At 42.4% G+C, this 20542-nt stretch overlaps 3 protein-coding genes across 4 annotated transcripts in view; 1 reads left to right on the forward strand and 2 right to left on the reverse strand.

The window, feature by feature from the left end:
• Positions 1-2644, reverse strand: part of LOC119412277 (RNA-binding protein 38) — a 7787-nt gene extending 5143 nt beyond the window's left edge. The window contains exons 1-2 of the mRNA XM_037679264.1: positions 2248-2644; positions 234-357 (exon numbers count right to left, since the gene is read on the reverse strand). Of these exons, the coding sequence (XP_037535192.1) occupies positions 234-357; positions 2248-2460 (337 nt within the window). The 5' untranslated portion in view covers positions 2461-2644. The remainder of the gene's footprint in view (positions 1-233; positions 358-2247) is intronic.
• A 1933-nt stretch (positions 2645-4577) lies between these two features.
• rae1 (ribonucleic acid export 1) lies at positions 4578-15569 on the reverse strand. Of its 2 annotated transcripts, XM_037679266.1 has the most exons (13): positions 15449-15569; positions 14229-14347; positions 12665-12769; positions 10388-10480; positions 10210-10296; positions 10047-10133; positions 9877-9948; positions 9660-9767; positions 9441-9547; positions 9246-9321; positions 6645-6839; positions 6461-6546; positions 4578-4711 (listed from the first exon to the last, which is right to left on the reverse strand). In XM_037679266.1, coding segments are annotated over exons 2-13 (1107 nt in total). In that variant the 5' UTR covers positions 14319-14347; positions 15449-15569; the 3' UTR covers positions 4578-4710. The 2 variants fall into 2 exon arrangements, with proteins under 2 accessions (XP_037535194.1, XP_037535193.1); XM_037679265.1 differs by lacking the exon at positions 4578-4711 and having other exon boundaries at positions 6457-6546.
• A 2176-nt stretch (positions 15570-17745) lies between these two features.
• Positions 17746-20542, forward strand: part of LOC119412279 (bone morphogenetic protein 7-like) — a 24111-nt gene continuing 21314 nt past the window's right edge. Inside the window, exon 1 of the mRNA XM_037679267.1 lies at positions 17746-18145. Coding sequence (XP_037535195.1) covers positions 17746-18145 — 400 coding nt within the window. The remainder of the gene's footprint in view (positions 18146-20542) is intronic.

The raw sequence follows: 20542 nt of genomic DNA on the forward strand, positions 1-20542 counted from the left end.
GTGTGTGTGTGTGTGTGTGTGTGTGTGTGTGTGTGTGTGTGTGTGTGCGCGCGCGCGCAGCTGGAGAGCTGAATGTGATTTCACATGGAAATGCGAGTTCTGTATGAATTACAGACATTAAAACGTCAGAACACAAGACTTGTGCTCCCAATTCCATTGTGTAATCAGAATAAAAGCCCTGTACTGGTTTTAATCATTACTTTATGGTTCCAGTACGCCCAGCTCCGTCTCACCTGTTTGCATGCTGCGAGGCTTGGCTCCCAGGTACGCCAGGTTGACGTTGGCCTTTCTGCCGTCGATGATGGGGTTGGGATCCTTGCAGGCTCTCTCTGCAGCTCCTCGGTCCGTCATCGTCACCTGGTGACCATAAACACATTCGATCGTTTATCATTTTAATCTAGACGACAATATTTGTGGTGTTGTATACAAAACATACTCAACAGGTTCATTGAACTAGAAAAACTCCACTAAACTAGTGCTATTCAACTGGCGGTCCAGGGGCCAAACCAGGCCCACGGGTGAACTCAGCTCGGCCCTTCAATGGGTTCATTTTTAGAGAAAACTAGATTTTAAACCGTAAAAAAAACTTATTTAATGACAATAACTCTGCTTTATACCTTTGTATTTGTTTATTCCATTTTACTAAAGAAGATGGAGAACATAAACGCAGCAGAATGATTAGCTGTAAAAACGTGAATAAATCTGCCCGCAGCAGCAGCAGCCAGTCTTCAGACTTGGCCGAGGGCAGAGCCGATGAAATATGGATCCCAGCAACAAGGAGATTATCCAATTAGGACCAAAATAAGGAGATTGGTATTACTCCACCCCCACCCACCTCCCTTCTGGCGTTAAGACGAGCCCTTCTGTTATGATTGCCACGTTCTGCCATCTCGGAGTCACCTCTGCAGGTGGAGCGAGCGGTGAACGTGGGCCCCGGCCTGCACGCTCCCACAGGACGGCTCAGTGGAGTGGAGTGATGGTGAACAAAGCCCACGGCAGGGCCCGTGTTGTGCACACACAGGAAGGATCACGGCTGTTTATACTGAGGAGCATTATCACGGTGTGTGTGTGTGTGTGTTGGGGGGGTGTCCACTAATCCACCTCTGAAGTGTGTTAGACAGAAGAGAGAAAAAAAACAAAAAAAAGGTGTGCTCAGCTGTGGGCTCCTCCTCATCCTCACAAAGCCACCGCTCTGAACAGAATGAAAAGCTACCAGGGTCTAAAACCTCGACAGTTCCTGCGTTCATCCTGGGAAGCACCCACGCTGCCGGGAGCCTGCGGAACCTGAAACACCGGCCTCCACACGCAGTTCCACACCTGCTCGACTCACGGGGCAGCTTCCCTGACTCCATGAGCCGATGTGTAAACAAAGAGCAATTGTCCCACAATTTTCCCCTTCAGAGGTAAACACACACACACACACACACACACACACACACACAACTGCTTTCCATCCCTTCTGTGGCCTGATAGCACACTGGAGCGTTCCAAACGTCTGGTAAATATTTGCATTTTTCCGTGTGTGTGCTGCTTCTGTTCTTTGTGTGTCTACGCCAGGAAGGGCCATCATTAATGTGGATTTAAAAAAACAAAAACAAAAAAAAAGGTTTGGACTTTTTCTTATTTCTCCATTTCACGTTCTGGAACAGTGAACTGGGACGACAGAGCAGCTTAAAATGAACTCAAACTCTTCATGACCAGATAAGATCAAAAGGGAAAATGAAGCAAGCGTCTAAAATAAGACGCAGACAACTTGTTGATGTTCTCCCAGCAGGCGAGACGAGATGTTAAATCATGTCCCGTGGTCCCTGACAATGGAGGGCAGGGTGTGCAAGGTCAACCGCCCCAATGCTCTGAAGAACCATATAAAGCAAGCACTGCCTCACACACACCAGCACACACCATAAGCTGGGTCTGCTCAGGACAGGAGGGGAGGGGAGGTGTCTTTGCAGGAGCAGGGGGTGTCTCAGAGGTGGGGGGCATCAGACATATGTTGAATTATAATCTTCTTAGTTACCCATCAACTTATGAGATCCTTCATCCTCATTAGACCAGAATACCAGCCAGTCAAGCAAAAACAACAAAAACAGAGGAGCTGTGTAGTTAGGGGGGGGGGGGGGGTGTCACCTTTGACCTACACCTCAGAAAGACTGCATTAAAGTAATCAAAGTAGTTTAAACGTGCTTGGATCAAAGCTACAGTAGAACCAGGAAGTCTGGATTAAACGTGGTGGGTGCCAGTACTTACAAAGCCGTATCCTCTGGACTTCCCGGTCTGCCGGTCCGTTATCACCACGGCTTCATCGATGTCCCCGAAGGCTTCGAAGTACTTCCTCAGAGAGGCGTCGTTGGTGTGGTAAGGCAGCCCGCCGACGAAGATCTTGGTGAACGTGGTGTCCTTCTGAAGCGGCGTGGGAGGCATGACTTCCAGGGATCCGTTCATGTACTGATGAAGAAGCATTGGTCAGCCGGCGAACACCGAGCCACACAAACCACTACAAACTACGACGGCTAACGGTTTCCAAGCATCGAAAAGCAAAGAGCTATAGAATCTTCCGGGCTCGGTGTTGTTTAGTTAAAGTTTTAACCACCTGTTGACATCTGTGATTCACGCCGACCGCAGGCAGCTAGGCTTGTTGCGTTTTAGCAGCTAAGCAACAGCGCGCCGGGAGGTTTTATAGAGTACCACTTAAGCTCCGCCTTTGCTTAACTATTGACCAATCAGCGTAGAGCACCGACACCAAAACTGAAAAGCGGATCCTCCCATTGGCCCAGCCTCTGCCGGCACTTTACTGCACCTGCTTTTGTCCTTTTCACACAAAGAAAAGCGGCTCTGTCCTGAGGGACACGCCACATGGTGGACTGCAGGGAGGTAATCCTCCCGGCTTTTGACCAGTCCCTCATAAATGTTCTTGTCAGCATACCGACATGTCCAGTCACGTCACTTTACAACTGTGGCAGGCACCGTGTAAAAGGGCAGAAAGTAAAACCAAAAGATTCAAGCAGGGACTTCAAAGTTTGAACTTAAATAGGCTCTGTGCACAGAGCCTATTACCACAGAAATGAGGAAAACTTCTCAACTTTTAATGCTTTAAGTTATTTCTTAGACTTTCACCAGAAGTGACTTCTTATATCTGTTGTACATTTATATATATTACATGTATGTGTGACTTTAATTAATAAAAATCAATAAAGATATGAGGCTTCCAACTAATAAAGAATTGCAAATCGTCCAGCTAAGTGTTGAATAGTGTACAACCAATATAAATACAACAAAGTATTTTAAGATAAATTTACAAGTTATTCTACTGAACAAGTTGGAAGTGTATTAATGTTTGTGTATCGTTTGCCATGTTGTCTTCTGCTTGTTTAGAAACCCACAAGCAACAGGCTAATCCTTATGAATGTAATAGTTCATATTTCTTGGATGTCAACAGATGTCTCACCACAAGCTCCGATCCATCATGGCTGACTTCATTCTGAGGAGTCCAGTATCCACCATCAGCCTGTTGATGTTGGTTGTCACTGGTCAACCTCATCCTCTGAAACATCTGTACTGTAATATTTTACCCGTTTGATCAGGTCTACTGTGAGTAGTGCATCACTTGCAGTACACACATCAATACTTCCATCATTGTTTGACAGCAGGTCATCTGCAGTCAGGGATGATCTCTGGATGGTGTCGTCTCCTGACGGTTGTTTTGTTGGGTGCAAAGCCAAGATGTTTGATCTTGTAGGGTGCACCTCACTACATGGTCCACCCCCAAAATAAAAGGTATGATGCAAACCGGTTTCCCCCCTACAGGAACTAAAACAACGTGTTTCACCATCAGCTGTTTTTTTAATCTACAACTGCTCAAACCCTCTGGTTCTTAAAGGTGAACTGATTGTAGTTTAGAAGTCAGACACAGGCCTTTAACATGAACACAATCCCGTTGAAAGCTGACAGCGGTGGTCCGCCCCACCCTCAGAGTCTTGGAGCTCCACTGCTAAGTACCCAGGGTCAGGCTGACACAGAGGTGACACTCTAATGACCTCAATAAAAACACTTGGCTCACACTTTTACTCCGTGGACAACTTCACTTTTCACTCACAGCCTTTGAAGCTACCATTCGTATCCTCTTGATCACCTGCAAGCCTCCCCCCCATGAATGGGGGGACAAGTCCCACAGCTTTGATCCCATTTGACCAGTTGAGTCCACTGGACTGGGATCCTGGTTGTGCCTGCATGCAACAGGAACAGGATGGGCAGAACGCTCCCTCTGCTGGTTAACTTGGATCAAAACGGGCCAGTAAGATGAGTCACTGGAGCAGAGGTCAGTTCAAACTGATCATTAATGCCAGAAACATACAAGATAAAAGAAACGAACACATGAACTATGAAGAGTTTGCACTTATTTTGAATCTCAACACCTTTAATGGAGCTGCAACAACTCATAACAAATTGAAAAACCTTTGTAAAACAGTAAAGAGGGGGAAATGAGCTGAACGCAAGAAAATGAACACATCAAGATCGACAACAAATACAACATGATGTCCCCTAAGACCAGTAATCATGCAGCTGACAGGCCCCGGTGATTGGTCAATGTGCAGTACGCAGCGCCACAGCGTTGGTCCAGGCATTTGTTCAAAGCGAGGGGTCGATCTCCAGCGTACACACAGTAAAGCAGCAGGTCTGCATTTCTTCACAGATGTGACTTGGTATGTTGAATCTAGAGACAGGAAGAAGCAATCAGTGACTAATTTACAAGGCTTCCATTTTTGTTTTATTATTTTGGAAAGCAGCTCTTTTCTTTGCAAAGATCCAACCATAAAAACACCAGTAAGTTGCACAGAGTAAGGATGCACAATATTATCGACATGGTATCGGCCGATATTAGCGTTAAAGTTCAATATCGGACATCAGCCATTCCATTAAAATAACTCGCCGATATAAAAGATGCTGTTTTTACCTGCAGTGGCAGCACAACGTGATGACGTTGCTGCGGCAGCACAACGCGATGACATCACGTGCGCCTACCCAATCTCACGGCAGAGAGAAAAATTCAAAAATGTCGGCGGTGTGGAAGTTTTATTTTTCGTTGGTGAGGATGTCAGAGTCTGAAGATTTATGGACTATGTTGAGCCTCACTACATCGTCAGCAGTCAGATATTTTTCCGATGTAATGTTACCAGAGTTACAAGCCGTCATTTCAGACAGCATTGAGAAGCTAATAGCCGATAGCATGACTTGTTGGGTGAGTTTTACCACAGACGTTTGAACGTCGTGTTAGCCCCGTTAGCATGATTAGTCTTACGGCACAATGGATAGACAAAAACTTTGAACTTAAAAAGTCTGTCCTTCATGCACAGGAGTGCAGAGGATCCCACACTGCAGCTATAGGAACCTGGAACAAGCCTCCACAAGTGAGACAGCATCGCAGGTGACTAATGCTAATAAACAACATTTAACACTTTTCATTTAATATAAGTTAAAGTGTTATGCATATCACATGGCTGTTACTGAATATATGTCACCAGCTCTTACAGATGTTGCACATTTTTTGTAGCAAATAAGCCTAAATAAGAGGGCTATGTTCTAATAAAGGAAAGTATATAAAATATTGGTTATCGGCCAGATAAGTTTTGCTAACATATCGGAAATCTGCCAAAAATCTAATATCATGCATCCCTAGCACAGAGCTTTCAATTCTTAGGTTGATTTTTGCTAATTGTTGCTCATCTTTACAAAATATCCATCCATCCATTATCTTTACCCGCTTCTTCCATTTTGGGTCAGGGGGGTCACCGGTGCCCATGTCCGGCAATCACAGTGCGAGGGGCGGGGGACACCCTGGATGGGTCTCCAGTCCATCACAGGGACACATAGAGACAAACAACCATTCACTCTCTCACTCACACCTAGGGACAATTTAGAGTTACCAATCAGCCTAACATGCATGTTTTTGGTCTGTGGGAGGAAACTGGAGTACTTGGAGAAAACCCACGCATGCACGGAGAGAACATGCAAACTCCACCCAGAAAGGCCCCCGGACCGGGATTTGAACCAGGGACCTGCTCACTGAGAGGCAGCAGCTCTACCAGTTGTGCCACCGTGCTGCCTCCTTACAAAATACGACTAACATAATTTATTTTATGTACATTTATCCAATAAATAACTTAAAAAAATAAACACTTTAAATAAAAACATACTTTACAAAATTTGAGATCTTTCAGGCTTTGTCTTGTGTCCTTTGCTCCCAGTTGTGGAAGCACAAAGATTTCATCATATTTAAGTAGAAATTATAAAAAATAAAAAAATCTACAAAACGTCTGTGAAGTTTGTAAAGTGTATATGAAATGTGACTCAGGGCACAACCCTCACTACACTCATGCACCAGAGGCCCCCCGCCCCTCACTCAGAGCCCCGTCCAGTGACCACGGGGTCCATGCTAACAGGACGGCAGCTGCTCTTCTCTCACCATTTCTTGTTTCGAGGCTTCAGCTCCTCTGCAGCGTTCCTCAGAAAGATGTAGTTCTTCTTCTGGGGGTTGTAGTACTCATGGCCCTGAGGGACGCATGGGGTTCAAATGAAATGACAGCGTAAACAACAAGAGGTAAACAACAAGAGGTAAACAACTTTTGTTGCGATTTTATGCCACGTACCTTTGACCAGTCGTAACTGGAAGCGTAGGCGAAGATGTTGCCGTTGTTGTTGAAGCAGCAAGCTGTGATGGGCTGGTCGAGCTGCTCTGAGGTCTTCAACTTGGTGCGGGCATCTTTGTCCCAGAAGCTGAAGCGCCCGTCTGAGCCCACAGTGGCCAGAGTGCCATGGACAGGATGGAAGGAGATGGCGTTCACCTGAAAACAGCAGAGGGAAACACGATTAGACTAGTTAGTAAACTAAACTAAATATATTGTAACGGTCTGTAAAAAAGAAAACATTATGAAACCAACCAAGTCCATGCTCAATAATCCAGGTATACAATCCAACAATTTTCAGTCTGGACAGTTTATTTTGTTTGTGCTGAAACGTTTCACCTTCCATCCAAAAGGAGGAGGGGGTGTGCCAAAGACACCATCTTAGCACCAACATAACTGGTTTGTTCAACTTTGGAGTAAGCTGGTGGGGGAAGAATCAGTTTTGTGTTGTGTGTTTCCTTGACTGATGAAGCCTTCTGGATGGAAGGTGAAACGCTTCAGCACACACAAAAAAAAAGAAACTGTCCAGATGACCTGACTGAAAAATGTTGGATTATGAAACCATATCAAGCATACTGACTGTATCTAAAGACAAAAACACTGAGGACCGCAGTAAAAAACTTAATTTATAATCTGTATTGATGCATGCTCCATAATCCAGGTAGATCTAACAAGGTTGAGTCAGGTCCTCTGGACGGATTCTTCTTGTTGAAATGTTTCGTCTTTCATCCTAAACACTTCTTCAGTAGTTATGTTTACATGCGCAAAATACTTTGACTGGATTCAAATGATTTCAGATTAAATAATTTGAATGTATTGTTACATGGGCACAATCTGTTCACGACGTGCGTTTACATGCAGCAGGCTTTGTTCTGAACAGCAGTACTGACATGTGCAGAGTGGTAAACTCTCCTTAAAAGAAACCACAGAAGAAGAAGTTCTACTTCCGGGTGAACGTAAACAAACCTGAGCACCCAAAATGGACCCGTGACAGGTTTTAATGATGGTGGAGACGTTACTGCACTCCCTGACTGAGCTGCAGGTAATACAGATCATTTTGAGCTCTTTCAAAGTTTTAGTAGAAATGTTGTGTCGCTCACCGACCAGTTTTGCTTCCCCGACATGCTAATATTGTTAGCATTAGCCAGGCAGAAATGACAAAGTTGCACAGGCACAGTCAGGTCAGTTTTTCACCATCAGATAAAAATGAACAGATCAAGCGTTTACATGGACACCGTTCGGGTTATGAATCGGCGTAAACCGCCCGTTTCGTTCTGATCACAAATTATTTCGGATCACGCTGAATAAACAAAAAATAATCCTAACGGGGCATTTACATGACGCGTTTTTATTCCGAATGGCCGTTTGATCCGATTACTTATGTCCATGTAAACATAGCTAATCTGAGGAGCTGCAACAAACTCTTGTCTTATAAATAGCACCTTCTCACAGTGGATCAACCAGTTTGTTGTTGACATCCAGAACCAGCTGTTCACATGCAAAAGGAGGACTATCAGCCTAACGATTGATCGTTAGTGCCCTGATGGTTGCTTGCTATTCACAGCAGCCACTGGAACCCAGACCCAGACCAGTGGTCATTCCGTATGTTGAGGGAGTATCAGAGAAACTGAGACGTTTATTTTCTAAACATAACGTCCCAGTGGCTTTTAAACCCCAAAATACATTACGGCAAAGACTGGTTCATCCCAAAGATCCAGTCCCCCGGCACAAACAGAGTAATGTTGTGTATGCTGTTCAGTGTCAGGAGGGCTGTGATCAGTCTTACATCGGGGAAACTAAACAGCCACTGGCCAAAAGGATGGCCCAGCACAGAAGATCAACATCATCAGGCCAGGACTCTAAGGTCTACACTCATCTCCAGGTCAGCGGTCACTCTTTCAGGGATGAAGATGTTCACATCCTTGATAGAGAGGAACGATGGTTTGAGAGAGGAGTAAAGGAGGCCATCTTTGTGAAAAGAAATCGTCCATCATTAAACAGGGGTGGAGGCCTCCGGGTTCAACTGTCCCCCTCTTACAATGCTGTGATTGCTAGTATCACTCAGCCCTCTGTGAGTAGTAAACAGCCATCAGGGCACTAATGATCCATTTTTAGGCTGATGATCCCACTTTATCACGTGAATAGCTAGTTCTGGCTGTCAACAGCAATCTGGTGGATCCACTATGAATATGTGCTGTTTATAAGACTGAGTTTGTTGCAGCTCCGCAGACTGAAGAAGTCTTTTGGATAAAATACAAAACGTTTCAATAAAGAAGAATCTGTCCAGAAGACCTGATTTAACTTTGTTAGCTAATTTTATTATTGCGACACAGATTTGAGCCATTACAACAACAACAACAAAATATCTTATAGTATATATAAAAATCGCGCCTTCCTGGAATTGTTAATAAATTATCTCTAACAGAATGGGTTCTTTTAAATTAATTTTTATTTGTTTCATTTTTATTTTTAATTAAAAGACAAAACTTCTGGAAAATCATCCGTTTTTTAGTGAAGATGGTCAAAAACAAGAGCGAATCATACACTATGGAATGAAGGACTTACAGCATAAATGTCCTGTGGAGTGGTTGTGTTGGTTCCATTGGACCTGTGGCACTTGAAGGTGAAGTTATCTTTGGTTCTGAAGAGAATCACAAAATCATTCACGTCTTATTTTGCTCCAGGTCCAAACAAAAAACACTATACCGATGTATTACAGAATAATTAGCGTTTTCGTGAGAAGGGTGCTGCTTCGCTCACGGGTTTGGAGGGTTGATGTAATGAATCGCCACTCGGCCCTCAATGCTTCCAAGTGCAAAACCTGTCGGCTTGTTCTGCTTGTCCTTGAATATGGCGACACAACGGTGCTGTGGGATAAGAACAGATTGAGCATTATAAAAGGTACTGAGTCAAAAACTAAAGGTCTGTTTAAAAAGATACAACAGCATAAAAGAAAATATTTTATGGAGGACATCTCACCTGATGTTTGAGAGGGGAGTCTATTCGGCGAAACTCAGAGGGCTGGTTCTCTAGTTGATACACTATAAGGCCTCTTTCAGCTGTGGCTACCACCGCCATGGGGTACACCTACATACAACAGTCGGTGGGGAGCAAATGCAACATATTATCAATTAATTAATCTACGAGTAGGCATGAAAATGACCTTGATTCATCATGATTTTTACAAGTTACTTACAACGTCTGCACAGTAGCATCTCTCAGGCATCTGCAGGGACATCATAGGATTGGGGGAGCGGGTGTCCCAAAACTAAAAAACAGAAAACGTGTTTCTAAATGCTACATAAGCTGACACCAAAACATCATCATGTCATACATCAGACAGACTTTCAAAGATGGCATTTGTACCTTAAGCGTTTTATCCCAGCTGCCTGTCATGACACAGCTGTAGTTGGGGGCTTTTATCCAGTGGATCGCTTTAATTGGACCGTCGTGCTGTAAAGAAAAAAGGATGAGAAGTGTGACATGCCATTCATGAGCACATCGCAGATCTTGTAAAGTCCCGTCCAACCTGTGCAATCTGCATTGCTTGGTTGCTGTTCAGATCCCACATCTTGGCTGTCTTGTCACAAGATGCAGTGAAGACTTTACTCCCATCCTGGTTGAGTCAAATGAAAAGAAGAAGAAAAAAAAGGTCAAGTTTTCTTAAGATGACAGCCAGTGTTTTTATTTTGTACGGTAACACCTACATCACTCCAGCAAACGTCCAGTACTGGACCTGTGTGCATCTGTTGGGCTTTGGGGACAGTCTGTCCATTGTCCTGCACCTCCCAACATCGGACCTGAAACCACAAGACAAGATAAGGGAGTACACTAAACCACCACTCTCACAAAAGCTGATCTGTATGTTGGTAAAAACAAGAATGGGTTTATTTATGTCAACAAAACTCTGTAGGTCTGACAACAGAGTGGTTCTCTAATTAAAACGCCTCGATATCCAAAAGGACAATGCTGGGGGCCGAGATGGGGCAGAGGTAGGGCAGCAGACTCGGGACCCAATAGTCCCAGGTTCAATCCCCAGACATTTGATAGAAAGTTCACAAATTTGTGTAATGGTGTCTCTGAGCAAGACGCCTAATCCCCAATTGCACCCAGGGTGCTTACATAGCTGTCCACTGCTCCACCTGGCTGTACCTCAGGTGTGATGGGTTAAATGCAGAGAAGCTATTTCATCTATGGGAGCGTACAATGATGACAACACATAGCACTTAAAAGAAGCCTTATTATTATTACTTGCTTATCTGAAAGGTCTTTTTCTGTTTTTATGAACCAGGTTTACTCTGATAGCGCACCACTGTCTTGTGGGGTACCTCAAGGTTCAGTTTTGGGCCCGATCCTCTTTTTATTGTATTTATATTGTCTGGGAGTTATCCTAAAACACTATAAAATTTGTCTTATCATCTGTATGTTATGACATTCAGTTGTATTGCTCTTTTCGACCTTCTGAGATGTACAAACTGTCTGATCTCAACAATTGTCTGTCTGACATCAAATCATGGCTGGACAACAACTATCTGCAGTTAAATGCAAACAATACCCTCTTATTATTTCCCCTGACAATAAGATTCATTTAATCAAAAAATAGCTTCTACCGTGAAAACTTGTCTCACAAATTTGGGCGTCATCTTTGACAGAGCCTTGTCTTTTGACAATCGTAAAATTCTTGTTCGGAGCAGTTTTTATCGTTTAAGGAGCATCTCTAAGTTGAGACCTTTTGTGTCACAGACTGAGCTAGAGATGGCTATTCATGCTTTTAATTCCTCCCACTTAGACTACTGTAATAGTCTTTTTATTTGTTTTAATTAAACCTCCCTGGCTCGCCTTCAGTCTGTACAGAATGCTGCAGCAGGCTGCTGACTAAAACTGACAGAAGGGCTCACTGAACTCCTGCTCTTGCCTCCCTGCACTGGCTTCCTGTGAACTTGAGGATTCACTTTAAAATTTTGGCTTTAACTGTCAAGGCTATTCATGGCCAGGCTCCTAAATACATTCTTAACCTTTTGGATCCTTTAGCTTCATCTGGGACTCTGTGGTCCTCGAGTCAAATGTTGTTGACTGTACCCCGAACCCGTTTTAAAACCTGTGGAGGCTGCGCTTTTCGGGCAGTGGTTCCGAGGCTCTGGAACGCCCTCCCACTGTCCCGACGCTGCACAGACTTAAGAAACAAAGACAGACATTTTTATTTAGACAGGTTTTTACTTATGTTTTTTTCTTCTTTGTTTGTTTTAATTGTTTTGCCTTTGTGAAGCACTTTGTGATCTATATGTCTGTGAAATGCTATAGAAATAAAGTTTTACTTACTTTACTTTATGCAAGCCAGCCAAGTCACTTATTAATCTCAAAATATCAAAATATGAGAATTAAAATGACAAAAAAAAAAAAAAATCCCTTAAATTGCACCTGAAATGTTTTCCTTTCTGAAATACAGCAAATAATTTTGTTACTTTATAAACATGATAACAAAAATGGTTTTCAAAACACAAAAGTGAGTTTTGTTCCTCTTCTCAGTATGTCTGGACTAAAAAAAAAAGGTTACCAACCCATTCCTGGTAGCTAATTGAATTCAGCCTATTTCAGTTTCCATATTTCCAGGTCAATTTAGGAACTACATAAATGATAATTAAAGCTTTATCTTTTGTTTTGTTGACATTATTCACCAAGTTTGTGTTTATTATTATGATTGGAGTTTTCTCCGGGTGCTCCGGTTTCCTCCCACAGACCAAAAACATGCATGTTAGGCTGATTGGTAACTCTAAATTGTCCCTAGGTGTGAGTGAGAGAGTGAATGGTTGTTTGTCTCGTTTGTCTCTATGTGGCCCTGTGATGGACCTGCGACCCGTCCAGGGTGTACCCCACCCCTCGCACAGTGATTGTTGGACATGGGCACCAGCGACCCCCGTGATCCAAAATGGAATAAGCGGGTAAAGATAATGGATGGATGGATTATGATTGGATAAATGACTCACATCATTAGCCCAAGACCCTGCAATGAGGAAGTTTCCCGGCATGGTTGGGGGACTGAAGGCCAAACAGCTAATGCTGTCATCTGGTGGTGACGTCACTTCCACGTCCTGAAAGAACCAGAGAAGTCAAAAGGTGAGGGTGCAGAATGCAGTGAGTCAATAACATGATTTATACAACCCGTGTAGTGAGTCACGTGGGTACGTGTCACTAGTTGTAGTATGACAATATATCCCCGTTTATATGCATACTATATTCACGAGTTCTTCATTTTTCTGACTGTGTAATGCCGTGCATTGAATTTAAAGGAATGCGAACGAGAGACGTTATTACCTTTGACCCATCAAATGAATGGAGTCATTTATTTTCAGAATCAAAGTTTAACATCAAACATTTACATTAATTTGGCAAAATATGAAAATAATAACAGACAGTTTCACAGAAAATGAACTTCAAATCACTCGGCGGTGATTTGAGGACTTTGCTTCAGATATTTCTAAAATATCTGTACTGATTTTGTGAGAGAGAAGAGTTTAAGATGAAAGGAGATTATCTTACAGAGAACTATGTAAGGGAATTTAATCTGTTTGACCAGAAGTTGCACGCTCCCATCAGGTATCTCAGCTTTGCCCACGGTACACTTGGTCGAAGAAGAAGTTTTACCTTGTTGAAGATCGATCACCTCAGTAAGAATCCTTTTCAACTGATATCAGCGTCTCCGTTGAGACCAGCTAAAATCCTTGGAGAGTCGTGCGTGGTTAGCTCAAACAGAAATTATAATTCCAAACGTCTCTGGATTCTCGGCAACTCCAAAACTCTCCATAACTCTAGTTCTCTTCTGAACTCCTTCAGAACTTTTCCATTCTCCAGAATCTACTGCACTCTCGACTGAGACTGCTGCTCTCTTGCCTGCTCTAGCCTCTCTATTCTTTCCAGACTACAGAACCGGGAAGTTGTCACATTTTAAATGAGTTTACTTCCGGGTTTACTTCAGAGCTTTCTGATTCGTGGATGGACCAGAAAGAGGAGTGGTTTTGACGTAAGGTGTTTATCAAAAGTCGAGGTCAGAGAATGAAATTTGTTTAACAACTGACAGAGAGATTATTGCAAAAAGCAGACTTCGTGGAGCCAACTCTTGGTAATCTTCTGAAAAAGTTTAAACATGACATTTCTTCTTCAGTAAACATTTAGCTGACCGAAGTTTCAACTTTCACACACTTACGACTTGACTCATTTCAGACAGAAAATCAAGAAATGCTTATTCAGGTGATTTCTTCTCTGAATGAGGAATAAAAATCATTACTTACTGTTTATGTAAAATAAAAATGAGTAGTTCTTTTCAACCTGTAAAGCATTGAGTGAACTAACACAATTTGATTATCAAAACATTTGTAAGACAGTAATGATTATAAAGAATTGTCTTTTCTGCTTGATTAATTCAAGAAAGAAAGTCATCAGATGGCCCAGACTTATTCAGATCAATGAAAATAACAGTCTCTGTCCATCTGGTAGATTTGAGGTCATCTGGTTCACTACACCCGTGTTTCCTATCATGGGCAGCTGGTTTACCTTCATGGGGTTATGGCTGTCTGTAGTTGTGCTCCCAAAGACTCCAGTCCCTCCTGTTCCAAAACTGGTGTTCGTTCCAAACAAACTCATCCTGCATTAAAATCACCACCAACGTACACCTAGAAGGAAAAGACAAATGGATTAGGACAAGCTTATTTATCATTTAACAGTTGGAAATTATCTTCAAAGCAGATACGCACATTTCAATTCTTCCAAGTCAAAAGTAACATCTAAAGAATGTCTTTTGTCCTATTTAAGACAAATATATCACCTGTCTCAAAGATAATTCTTTCTAGAACAGTTTATGTAACTTTTTCTATCAATAATGACATTCTTTTAGAATCAATGCCATTATTTTTAGCTCATGGTCTGGAAAAGGTTGGGATTCAGGGTCCTGTCCTTCAGTGGTTCACTTTATTTATGAGCCAGATCTTTCTCAGGGAAATTATAAACTTCTCTTCTGCAGCGCCAGTCAGTTGAGGCATTCCTCAAGAATCCATATTTGAGCCAATTTTATTCACATTGCACACAAACCCTTAAGGCATTACTTCAGTACAACATTTCAGCTCCCAGATGTGCAAACGAGACAAATAAATCATTATGAACACCTGAGAACCCCATCATAAGATTACTTTGAATGAGGAGGGGGTGAAATGCTGGATGACCATTAAATGACAGTAATCTGATGGTTATCCTTGGTCCTTCAAACACTTTTATAAACTTGTTGGATTACTGTCACTTTTTGCATTAGCAGGTCTGTTTAGTCTCTGGTTCAGAAATTATATTTTAAATGAGCCCAGACTATTTGATTAAACATTTTATCTCTGACATCTAAACCCAAAAAAGATGCGACATAAATAAAGCGACTTGTGTATTTAATTACGTTATAAACTTAATCAGACAACGGATTTGCTTTTAAATAAATTGAAAACAACGAGCAGGTTTCAGCTAAGCTAACAGCTAACGTTGATGCTAACTACCGCGGACTGACTCTTTGCTGTAAACAAACTGATAAAAATATATATTTAGTAGTGTGAGGTATTTAACAAAAATCTGTATTTCCACGAACCTATTCGGTTGTTTATGTGTGTCTGAAAAAATATAAAAAGTGTTTACATTCATAGCCATATTAGCTGTGTCGGCTTTCTAGTCTAAATCTTTCCGACACTTTTGACAGAAACCTGAGCTGCAGCGCCGCTGAACTGCTCGGACACACAAACCTTAAAAACGTTTCCTCTGGTTGAAGGTTTACAGCTTTAAAATCACGAAACAAGTTGATCAGTGAAGGGGAAATGAGCAGCTTTTCCTTAAAATGTGTTTGCTGCAGTGTGCGTCTTCTTCTTCTGTGTTTTGTTGAGTTGTTGTCGAACTCTTCTAGTGGTTAGGTGCTGCCACCTGCTGGACAAGCAGGGAAGGACACACCGATAAACAGAAGGCTTGATCTGAACCAGTTTCTATGAAAAATAAATCAAACAATTATTTTCTCTACCAAACCTTAAAACTCATTGTGTTAATTTCTTTACTGCACATAATTAAGGATCCTCTCTAGATCTTCTGCCCAGTCGCTCTATATGCTCTGTGTGTCATAATCTGAATGCAAACTGAACTTTGAGAAAATGATAAACAAAATTTTTGTTAAAGCAAAATCACTCATAATCATAGCTTGAGTGAAAGCAAGCTCACCTATTACTGAAATAACAAAAATACAAAACATGACACAACTCACAATACAGAGAAGAAAATATTAAACGTAAACATTGAGCGTGTGATAAGTTTAGAAGAAACACATAATCAGCAAACAAGCACACAATCTTAAAAAACACAAATTAATTGCCAATTTATTGTTGATTTTTTTCCTTTATTAATGCAGAACTCTTCTTGAACATATCTGTAGTCCACATAAATATCAGTTGCAGCATCTATTCAATGTTCCACCAAGTATTTCAATCAGCAGTTGTGTTCATTTTCCCACAATATTGTTAAATAATGAGAGATCTACACTGCTGTGTAATGGCCACTAATGTAAAGATTCATAAACAGACCTGAAGTCAGCTACTTTAAATTTATTTATTTAACTTTAAACATTTGAGATTTAAAACCACTTTTTACAGGAGAGTCAAGACAGACAGAAGCTCAAATCAGCACTGAAGATCAGCACATGCCACAAAACAAGATCAAAAGTTAACAGACAAAAGTAATAAAAAGAGCTAAAAGAAGTAAAACAGATTTAATCTGTTTTTTTAATTATGCTAATTACTTTGTCATTTAAAAAAAGGCATCCAGATCTGTATTTAAATAATAAAAAAATGTGTTTAAACACTTTAAAATAGCTCACCATAGTAACAATTTATGTTTTATAGCCTCTAAATCAATTTTTCACAGTTTGAACCTGATTTCCATCTTGGAATATGCCTGTTTAATAAAATCCACTCATTTAAGATTTATCACAGATTTCCCCCAAAGATAATGCTATTTCACTGCTTCTGTAAAAACATCAATAACAGAAGCATCTACATGTGTATTTAAACTGTGCAGACTATTTAATCTCCTCATCTCTGAACACAAAGAGCCTTTTAGATTAAACAAACGTTATTACATCCATCATGGAAACACAAAGTGAAAAAAAAACCCCAGCTGTTTACATGTTGCAGGGCCTAAATATATTTTATTTCAAAGAACTTTAAAAGTCTCTTGCGTTGCATTGAGGGATGTTTACAGATGTTTGTGGCAGACTTGTGAGTTTTAGTGGTGAGTCATGTGACCTGAGCTGGATAAACATGTTGAGTGTCTGCTGCTGATTTTAACTTTGATTTCCTTTTCATATGACTTTCTTTTAAGCATAAAATCACTCATGGAAATCTCCAGCTCCCTTTAGTGTAACAGCTGAAGTTCTGCCCTCAACCTGTAAAGCACTCCCCCCTCATCATCTGCCCCCATCCCTTCACCTCCCCCTGTTAAAACACTGCTCTGTGCACAGATTGCTGCAGTGATTGGGGCTGTTGGCATGTCCCATCCTGCATGCAGACTGCTGCTGATCAGTAATTAGACTGGGCCCGACTTTACTGTTCCACTTCAAAAGGTTTCTGTGCGCGCTTTAAAGGGATTATGGGATTTGCTGTCTTTACCTTCAGACGGATCGTTTGGGGTTTGATTTTCTGCCTGTGTGGAGCAGAGGCAACAGATCTGCTTTGTGGGTAAAATGGAAATGGCACAAGAGAAAATACTGCAGGATGCAAAGATGAAAGATTTCAATAAGGAGCTTATCCAAACTGAACAGGTGACGCGCACATGAGAAACTCCAGAACATTACTGTCCCATTCTTTTCCATTTGTCCCCCTCTGAACCCCTCCCGTGGTGCAGTAAAGTCCTCCTTTCCGAAGTCGAAGAGGAGCGCGCGACTGATGGAGGGAGGCGTGTTTCACCCTCTCCACATGTCCCCTGCCTCCCCCCTGAAAGCACCACACCTCCAGCCTCATCTTTCAGCCGCTCAGAGCCGCGCGTAAAACTTGGAAGAAAAATGTATCCGAGCGCAGTGGCGACGTGCGCGTTCCTCCTCCTGCCGTGGGCTGGCTGCGCGCTGGCTGCGGGCTTCGCCTTCTCCAACGTGTCCGTGGACGCCGAGGTGCGCTCCAGCTTCCTCCAGAGGCGGCTGCGCGGCCAGGAGCGCAGGGACATCCAGCGGGAGATCCTCTCCATCCTGGGCCTCCCGCACCGGCCGCGGCCCCTCACGCACACCAAACGCAACGCCGCCCCGGCGTTCATGCTGGATCTGTACAACACCGTGTCCACGGAGGCAGAGGCGCGTGGGTATTCTTACTACAAGGCCGTCTTACTGAGCCAGGCCTCGGCTGGTCTGACCCCGCAGGACCGTCGCTTCCTGGACGACGCAGACACGGTGATGAGCTTCGTGAACCTCAGTGAGTATCAGCTGCACACGCACATGCTCACACACGCACATCCTCACACACGCACATCCACTACTTCATTTAAACAGAAACACAACTCCAGGTTTCCATTTGATTTCAAGTCTGACAGACTCCACGCGGTACTGTGGAAATAATAAGAACAAATAGTGTCGTACCTGTTGTAGATAGCTCATAGCTCTTTGCATCATCACTGACCTGTAACCGTCAGAGACTAGTTGATGGCTTTTTCAATCAATATGGCCAGTAACTGGCAACTTTACAACTTCAGTCTCACTCTGGGGGCAACCAAGGGACCAGCAAGAGATTTCTGATTAGTTGTTTTTATTTTGGGTTCAAAACTGTATTCTGTTTTTTTTTATTTAATTGTTGTTGTTTTGTTTGTTTGTTTCCCACCTCCGCCCACTGACTTTATCGATCCTCTTTGTGGTTAACTACTTTTTAAAACTAACTACAAAGTTGGTGTGTGTCATCATCAATGTTCCCTCGGTAATAAATCTGTTTCCTGTTGTTTAATCCCATGAGTGGGCGATCACAACTACCGATAATATCATCAGTTCATCACATTACTGAGCCGCAGCTCCATGGATCTTAGAATGTTTTTCACACGACCAGCTCAGTGGCACAGAGGTGCATCAAAGGTACTGGCAGTCTGACTCCAACACCCCCCACCCCCCCACCCGCTGCCTCGGTGTGTCTTCTCAATGGACCAAAGTGACCAGAATACGTCTCCGTCCTGGAACAAGGCAGTCAAGATATCTAGATATGTTCAAGTTCAAGCAATAATACAGGAGTGACTCAAGCCAAGAGAACATCGAGAGACATTCTGAAGATCGCTTCATGAATTAAAACAACCCCCATCTCAAAATCCTTTCTACAGTTCATGTAAACACTATTTTATCAACCTTCACACAGCCATCAGTTTGACTTTACACAAATATTCCACCAAAAATATTGATGTGTGCTGAAGGTGCCCCAGGCTGTGCTGGAAGTGCTACGGCTAGCTTCTGCATATATATAGTACACACAGTGTGAATGCTGAGTCGGCATTCACACCATTGTTTTCCTCTTTCCTCCGTAAAGTTGTTGCCATTTAACAACCACAGCAAACATTCAGCACCTCTCAGTTATCAAAACGTTCAGCTTATTCAAAAAATATCTGACTTAGTTTTTGCAAATTTAGATTTGTGTAAATATTTAACTTTTTTGGTTTCATTGAAACAAATGGAGATTTTAAATTTGAGGTTTTAGCTACTGTTTAGCTAATCTTAGTACGTAGCTATTGCAGTGTCACTATTAGCTTTAGCTACTCTTGTGCTCATTTAAACTTTTAGATACAACAAAGTCCATGCTTTTTGATACAGTTTTGCTAACTTTATTCTTCACCTTTTGTTTAGCTAATCTTAGCCTTTGGCTTCTCTTTTGCTAATTTTAGCTTCTGTTTAGCTTGCTTTAGATTTTACCTCTCAGTCTCAACTTCTTTAACAAGTTTCATCCAACATTCAGCATTCATGTTGTATTTTCTCCAAAAATGTACGGTCATTCCTGGAGTTAGTTATAACTTTTCCACTAAAACACTCTTCAAAACAGCTGAACTATCTCTTTAGGGCTCAAGCCAGTTTTCCTAAATGTACCTGTTTAGCTTTTTCTTTGACAGAAATGAAGATGTTGAGGTTCTCCTTAGGAGTAACAAGGATGGATAAGATTTGGAATAAGATCACCAGAGGTACAGCACAGGTTGAATAACTGGGAGATAAAGTTAGAGAGACCAGACTGAGATGGTTTGGACATGTCCAGAGGAGGGACAGTGGTTTGGACATGTCCAGAGGAGGGACAGTGGTTTGGACATGTCCAGAGGAGGGACAGTGGGTATATTGGTAGAAGGATGTTAGAAATGCAGCTGTCAGGAAAAAGACAAAGAGGAGATAATTGGATGCAGTTAGAGAGGACAAGGAGGTAGTTGGAGTGAGGACAGAGTGAGATGAAGGAGGATGACTCGCTGATGAAACCCCTGAAGAGGGAAAGCTGAAAGAAGAAGGAGGAAGAGGAAGAAGAAGAAGCTGCATCTTTAAGGCCTGCAGTGTTGGGGTCACTTTCTTCCCAACAAATCATAAATTATTCATCCCAAGCCGAACTGTAAATGTTATGACAACGTGCTCAGATCTGATTTCCTTCAGATTCCTTCAAAACTCAGTGTGTGTGTGTGGGGGGGGGGGGGGGGGGGTGCTTTAGTGTTGCTTTGTTTTGCAGGATTAGGAACTGAAAAAGTTTTCCTGAACTTCCTGTGGAGGGAGAGATGTGAGCAACGACTGCATCTTGTTGCTGCAGTGATCTCAGTGCAGGTGTGTGTGTGTGTGTGTGTGTGTGTGTGTGTGTGTGTGTGTGTGTGTG

This window comes from Nematolebias whitei, chromosome 7 (assembly GCF_014905685.2).
Source record: "Nematolebias whitei isolate Nwh7 chromosome 7, NemWhi1, whole genome shotgun sequence".
In the NCBI taxonomy this organism is placed as follows: Eukaryota; Metazoa; Chordata; class Actinopteri; order Cyprinodontiformes; family Rivulidae; genus Nematolebias; species Nematolebias whitei.